The 7,097-nt window shown below is 56.8% G+C and overlaps 2 protein-coding genes across 2 annotated transcripts in view; one reads left to right on the top strand and one right to left on the bottom strand.

Annotated features, from left to right (window-relative positions):
• SMTN (smoothelin) overlaps nt 1-5,391 on the top strand; it is a 23,119-nt gene extending 17,728 nt beyond the window's left edge. The window contains exons 17-21 of the mRNA XM_021711415.1: nt 2-28; nt 252-369; nt 912-1,063; nt 2,018-2,086; nt 5,089-5,391. Coding sequence (XP_021567090.1) covers nt 2-28; nt 252-369; nt 912-1,063; nt 2,018-2,086; nt 5,089-5,239 — 517 coding nt within the window. The 3' untranslated portion in view covers nt 5,240-5,391. The remainder of the gene's footprint in view (nt 1; nt 29-251; nt 370-911; nt 1,064-2,017; nt 2,087-5,088) is intronic.
• A 175-nt stretch (nt 5,392-5,566) lies between these two features.
• Nucleotides 5,567-7,097, bottom strand: part of SELENOM (selenoprotein M) — a 2,977-nt gene continuing 1,446 nt past the window's right edge. Inside the window, exons 2-4 of the mRNA XM_021711420.1 lie at nt 6,448-6,482; nt 5,999-6,077; nt 5,567-5,920 (exon numbers count right to left, since the gene is read on the bottom strand). Coding sequence (XP_021567095.1) covers nt 5,762-5,920; nt 5,999-6,064 — 225 coding nt within the window. The 5' untranslated portion in view covers nt 6,065-6,077; nt 6,448-6,482 and the 3' untranslated portion in view covers nt 5,567-5,761. The remainder of the gene's footprint in view (nt 5,921-5,998; nt 6,078-6,447; nt 6,483-7,097) is intronic.

The raw sequence follows: 7,097 nt of genomic DNA on the forward strand, positions 1-7,097 counted from the left end.
AAAAGCTGGAGAAGGAGGGCGCCGCCGGGTGAGCGGCAGAAGGCGGGGCCTGGGCCGCGGGAGCGGGGTTCGAGGACCGTAGAGGGTAGAGCTGGGGGTGGGCGGGGCTAGAGGCGGGAAGAGCGCCGCTTCACCTGTGGTGGGAAGGGTCTGAAGGTCTTGGAAGGCGAATGCCTGGGGTCTCCACGGTGGGACGATCGAGGCAGCGTCCCCTGTAATCATGTGAACTGGTCCTGACACCCACCCCACAGCAGCCCTGGCGGACCCCGCGCAGGCGTGCAGCGCTCCACCAGCTTCGGGGTCCCCAACGCTAACAGCATCAAGCAGATGTTGCTGGACTGGTGTCGAGCCAAGACACGTGGCTACGAGGTGAGGAGTCCTAGGAGGCCAGGTGGCCTGGAAGCCTCCCCAGACCCCAGCTCAGCACCTTCCGCTTGGTAGAATTCCTTTTAATTCCCCTGTACACTTCACAGCTATAAACGTGGACTTGCAGGAAACGCGGAAAGCCTTCTAGGATGAGAAAACTGAGGTTCAAAGAGGACACATGACATGCCCTAGATTCCAGAATAAGTGATTAAGTGTCAGGGCCTAATGAAGGCCTCCTGGGTGGTGGGCAGTGTTCAAGGTCAGACTCCACTCTTGGAGTCACCTCCTTGTTGCCCTGTGGGGAGCACTGGGTAAATTTCGATAAATGAGTGATGAGGCATGACCATGGCCTTGGCTGGGTGCTGCCGGGCCTCTCTAGCTCTGTTCCCCTGCATTCCAGCTACTTACCTACTGTGCAGCCTTGAACAAGCTACTGGGCCTCTCTATGCTCAGTTGCCCTAGGTCTGGAATGCCAACAACTGAGAGAAAGGGGGCATATAGGACTTTTCCCCCAGTGTTTTGACCAGTCCTCCTACCGCCCATAGCACGTGGACATCCAGAACTTCTCCTCAAGCTGGAGTGATGGGATGGCCTTCTGTGCCCTAGTGCACAACTTCTTCCCTGAGGCCTTCGACTATGGGCAGCTTAGCCCTCAGAACAGGCGTCAGAACTTCGAGGTGGCCTTCTCGTCTGCTGAGTAAGTGTGGGCCCCAGGCCTGCTGGTGTTGCTGCGCATCTGGGCTGGGCACTGGGGCTAGGCCCAGCTGCCCTGAGGCCACTGGAGCCGACCAGCCACACTGTCAGTCAGCAGCTGAGATCCCCTTCCCCAGAGAGTCCCTGTCCTCCACTCCCGTCTACCCACTGCTGAGTGTGCCAGGCGCCCGCCGGAACAGAAGGAGCCGCAGGCTCGCCTGCCAGCCCGGGCCAAGACCCAGCAGGTGGCCCTGTCCATATCCCCTCATCTTCCCTCTGCCCCCTCTTCTCCCTCTCTCTCTTTCTCTGTCCTGCCCTCCTCCCACTATCACCAGAGCTTCCTGCTCCCACGGGATCCCGGCTGGAGATTCCAAAAGGAGGCTCCTGGCCCGGGCACCGTGCCTGCCCAGCCTATATAGGTGCTGTCAGAGGCTTATATAGGACATCAGCAAGCCCTCCACTTTGGAATCATTGCCCCGTCTGCTCACCTCACCCTCAGCACCCTCTTCTACCTGTCTTTCTTTTTCTCCCCTTCTCTTTCTGATTCTCCTCAAATTTCTTCTTCTCTTCCTCCCCCCACCTCCTCTCACGCCTCCCTCACCCCCCTCCCTGGGGCACAGCCCTCCTCTCCAACCTTGGTGCCAACGCCATCGCGCCCCACCCCGTGTTCCCGCTTGCCCCAAGAATTCTCTGCACCTGTGACTGGTTTGGCCCCCACCCCTGTCTGCATCGCACACCATTAGTGACGGGTAGTGAGCGGCACGTCCACAATGGGTAGGGGGCATGCGGGGGGCTGGCAGACTGCAGCACTGAGAACGTAACTGAACTCATGTCTCTGTGTGTGTATGTGTGTGTCTCTCTGTTCTCCCCTCTCTCTTCTCTGCCTCTTCCCTCTCTTCCCTGCCTGGGCCCTGGCCCCCTGCCCCCCCGCCCCTTCCCGGCCCCCTACCCTCCCCAGGACCCATGCGGACTGCCCGCAGCTCCTGGATACAGAGGACATGGTGCGGCTTCGAGAGCCTGACTGGAAGTGCGTGTACACGTACATCCAGGAGTTCTACCGCTGTCTGGTCCAGAAGGGGCTGGTAAAAACCAAAAAGTCCTAACCCCTGCTCGGGGCCCCACGGTGAGAAACGCCGCCTCTCCCACCTGCCCCATTTCACCGGAATCTGCTCAGCGGGGCACAGCAGGGGGACCCTTAGTCAAGCTGGGCACAGCAAGGGGACCCTTACTAAAGCCAGAAGAGCCAGATATGGCCCTGTCTTCTGGGAGTTCAGGGCCTAGCAGGTGAAACCATTCTAAATAGGCAGTGATTATCCAGGTGAGCAGGACTATGATGGGGAAAGCCTAGGGAGGAACCTGACCCATGCTGCAGAAAAAAGGGCAAACTAAGCGAGTTCAGGCTAAAGGAGGAGACAGAGTTCAGGCAGAGGGATCAGCCTATGCACTGGGCTGGGAGCAAGAGAGCTGGAGAGTGTAGCATACCCAGGAAGAGACGGAACTTGAGTCTGAGTATGAGGGAGGAGAAAGGGGACACAGCCAGGAGTTTGAACTTCCTCCTGAGGACAACAGGAGTCAAAAGGTTTCCAGACAGAGGAGGGATGGATGTGGTCAGGTTGGCATTGTAGAACAACCCTTGGCTGGAACAGTTTAAGAAGTAGAGGGACAGGCTTCCTGATAGATCTGGTTTGAAGAGGGAATGGGAGGGTCAGGAGGCCTCTCAGGCTTCCAGTTTGGGCACTGGGTTGATGGTGCCATATTCAGGTAGAGAGCTCGGGAGCAGGGCCAGTTCAACAGGAAGATGTTTCCGGCTGGGGGTTTTGGTTCCCCAAGCCAGCTGTGGCATTTCCTTTCTGGTCACCTCACCTCAGGGCCACAGTAGATATTCAGATCTGGAACTCATAGCCCCATTGCAGACAAGAAGCTCAGAGAAGGCGAAAGGTGGGCTCAGAGTGTCCCAGAGGCCAGAAACTGGGACTCCAAACTCGCCACTCAGTGGCTCTTTTCCTTGTGCCATCATGTTTTCCTACACATTTTGTATAGAGGATTAAAAATAGAGAACCAGAGGGAACTAGGGGATTGCCTGAAGTAACGTGAGTCAGGGAGACAGAGCTAGCTAGAGGGGCACTCAGATGCCTCTCAGGGCCAGGAGCCATTATGGGGGAAAGCCCACACGTGCATACATGTACTCAGAGGAACAGTACAGGTGAGGGGAGGATGGGCTTAGTGCTGTCTCTAGTTCATATATGGACTTAGGAGCTGCTGCCCAGCAGGCTGGCCTGGAGGTAGAGGGGCCCAGTTCCGGCCCTGATCCAGTTGGAAAGTGTGACTCAGCCGTGCTGTTGCTCAAGTTGCCTGGTGTTTGGCCTGTCACTGGGGCGGCCTGATCCCTGAGCTGTGAGCTCCAGGGTAAACAATGGCTTTATAAGGTCTCCAGGGAAAGCACCAGGGGCAGGCGGGAGCGCCAGGTTGGGGAGGGAGGCCGGGATCCCCGGGAAGATAGCCACAGCTGGAAGAAGCTTCAGAGAGAGGCTGCCTCTGACCCATAGTACTGCCAGGGAAACAAGCCCAGTCTGGGGTAGGGATGACCCCAAGGGCACATAGCACATCAGCAGCAGAGCCAGGAACCTCCTCCTCATCCTAAGTGCTTCTAAACTCTCAAATGCGGTAGAGAATGACTATCCTGTTATAAAGAGAGGGAAACTGAGTCACATCATAGAACCTTATTAAGTATCCACACCTGATCAGAGGTAGAACCTGGACTTAAACAGAGGCGTTCTGCCTCCCAGGATTGTTCCTTAAAGGAGTCTAGGTGAGCTGGGAGTATGCCCAGCGCTACCTACCACAGTCCAGGTTTTGACTATTAAGGCATAAAATGGGAGGTGGTCTTGGGCTCTCATCCATCTTGGGAATAAGAGCAGTTCTTGCCCTTGTGCTCTCTCCACCAAAGAAACTCATTCAACAGCACTGAGTGCTAGGCACGGCAGATGGGAGAAAATAAATGGAGAACAAGACAGAAGAGGTCTTGCTCTGGGAGAGAAGGGGAAAAGGAACCAGAAAGCCGACTCCAGCTTTGGAGCTCAGTTGCTTAGTAGCTGGGATCCATTCACCCAGAGTAGGGAAAGGGCCCCTGTGGTAGGGATGGGGGGTACTCCAGGAAGGTGCCAACAACCAGGGCTGGGGGCCTGGGTCCCATGTGACCCGCCCCTGCATTTACTAAGCTATGGGGCTTGAAATAAATGGCTCCGCTGCTGTGACTCAGTTTCCCTATCTGTAAAGTACAATAGAACTCTGAAAGATGGTCAGAAGGGTGGTCCCACCCCTGAGCATGGTGTATGTGGTCCAGTTAGTATTGATTGGGATCCTCCCCTGCATTCCCTACTCTACCAAGGCAAGTGATAAAGATTAAAGAACTCCTCTTCGCCCCCAGCCCCACACACTCCCTGGCCTCCATCTCCAGCAGCAGGGTTGCCTCCTCCCCCCGTTTTTCCCCTCCCCTTCCCCAAAGACAGGGACTCCTGGGCTCTCTGCAGGAAGTACCAGGTTAAACAGCTAGCAAATAATTCTCAGGGGACCAGAGGGTCATTGGGGTGAGTCTTGGCCATGGAGAAAGACTTGCCAATGCTGAAGCCCCTCTGGGTGCAACAGCCCAGCTAAAAGTCCTCTACCAACTAGCGTGCCAGTGAGGGTGAGCATAAGGCAGCCCTCCAAGGAGAACGTGGGCGGGGTCTGGAGCCAGGACCTCCCCAGGCCTGGGGGAAACAGAGGCAGAACCTGCCTAATAGGGATGGGGCTCTCTTCTGCCATCTCTGCCTCCACCTGCCTAGCTCTGGTCCCACACAAGGGTGCTTCCGGGCTTGGGTGGGTGGGGCCAGGGTCTTCTTGCCTTACTGGAAGACTTTTCACGCAATCGATGAGTCTGGAGTTTATGAAAGACCACCGGGTTGTGGCAATGAAAAGACTTGGGATAGAGGGGCGCCGCAAGAGGCAGGGCTGGCGCTGACAACCACCCCCGCACTCCCCGCCCCGCAGGATGCTGGTGGACTGCGTGCCCCTGGTGGAGGTGGAAGACATGATGATCATGGGCAAGAAGCCCGACCCCAAGTGCGTCTTCACCTATGTGCAGTCGCTCTACAATCCCCTGCGGCGCCACGAGCTGCGCCTGCGCGGCAAGAATGTCTAGCCTCCCCGCCCGCACGGCCCGCTCGCGGCAAGCTGCCGCCCTTACCCCCGGGCACCCTCCCCTCCCCGTGCGCCTGCCCACCGCTGCCCTATCTGTCGCGACACCCTTCCCTGCATACACACACGGCGTTTTGATAAATTATTGGTTTTCAACGATCCTGACTCCTCCCTGCCTCTCTTGTGGGTGGGGAGAGGGTTTGAATGAAAGCTCGGCGGAATCTCCAATTCTGACAGCCAGGGAGTTGGAGAGGTCTCCAGGAGGTATTTGGGGGGCTCCAATTCCGACCTCCCACTCCTCCCGCTAGCAGCAAAGAAAGAGTCGAGTCAGTTAAGGTAGAAGGAGATTTAGTGGAGCTGGGAAGGGAAGAAAGAGGGGTTGGGAGCAGCCTCCCAAGCCCCATTCCCGCTGGCCCGGAGACGGGGCGTCGGCCCTCAGCAAGGGAGGTACTCCCGGGATGCTGAACGCTTCATTCTGTCTCCGGAGTTCAGGCAGCGTCGTCCCAGCTCAGCCACGCCCCGGGACCTACAGGTCGGCGTGGTCAGAAGCTTTCTCTAAGGGCTTAGCTGGCGCAAACAGGTACTCGGGGGGCACCTGCGCCTCGGGCGCCGCCTTGCGGTAGAAGCCGAGCTCCTGCACCAGTGCATTGATCTCTTCACGGGTCATTTCGCTGAGTGGGATTCGCTGGAGCAGAGGAGAGGCGGGGTCAGCAGGCCGGGCCCCGCCTACAGCCCCGCCCCGGTCCACCTCCCATGGCCTCACCTCCAGCTCCTCGAAGCGGCTGCCCAACAGCACGAGCTCAGGGTCGGCCCCCGGGAGGTGTTTCATCACCAGGTTGTGGCTGGAGGTGGTGTTAAGGGGGACTGTAGTGGGCAGAGGGAGGTGGGGGTTCCCGGGGCCCTGCTGATGTGAACAGCACTGCTTCCCTTGCGGAGTGCTTACTCTGTACCCAGGTGGGGACGAGATCCCACTCACACGTGAGAAAATTAGATTTCAAAGAAGTAAAGTGCCTTCCTCTCCATCCTGTGGCAGTCATTTCTAGTCAATCTCTTTTGCCTATCCAACATGGAGACCACCTCAGAATCTGGCCAATCAATTCCACTTGTCAGTTCAAAGCCATTTGTCATCCCTATCTATGAAGTTAAGTGGAAAGAGATTCTCCCAGATGCCCTCCCCATTTCTCCATCCTCAGAACAGGAGAAGAAGGATACTAGAATGGAATGTCCTGGGTGACGAAAGCCTTCACCTGGGGAGGAACCAGAGCATCAGAGAACATGACCCCAACCCCTGCCCTCAGGTACAGATGGGACACTGAAGTCCAGTAAGGTCAAACAGCAAGCCAGGCTCCCAGCCTGGGATCCTCCACCATGTTGCCTGCTCCCCAAGAAGCTCGGAGGGACAGGACTCAAACTGTCTCCTTCAAACTCACCTCCTTCAGACGGTTCAGTTGTCATCCCCCACAGGTCTGGAGGGAGACAAAATGAGTTGGATCAGGAGTCCTACACATCTACCCCAACCACACCCCCAAAGCTGTTCATCCTCATCCCAGAGTAGGGTTGCGCTGTGAGTTATCCTTGGAACAGCAAGCAGTACCCAAGGTGTGAAGGAGATGTAGGTCCCTTGTGGGCAGAAGGGAAGATGGCACAAGTGGGAAAACTCAGGACTAGAGACACCAGGGGAAAAAACAAGGCCAGAAACACATGGGGTGCTTTTCAGCCTTGGGGTTCCTGCCTGCATATCCTATTGCTGTTGACTCACTCCAGTTGCCCAGGAAAAATGATCACCCTGCTCTTCTCAAGCCTGGCCATTTTTTTTTTTTTTTTTTTTTGAATTGGAATCTCACTCTGTCTCCCAGAATGGA

Source organism: Carlito syrichta, unplaced genomic scaffold (genome assembly GCF_000164805.1).
Source record: "Carlito syrichta isolate Samal-C Ts95f unplaced genomic scaffold, Tarsius_syrichta-2.0.1 Scaffold302276, whole genome shotgun sequence".
NCBI lineage: Eukaryota > Metazoa > Chordata > Mammalia > Primates > Tarsiidae > Carlito > Carlito syrichta.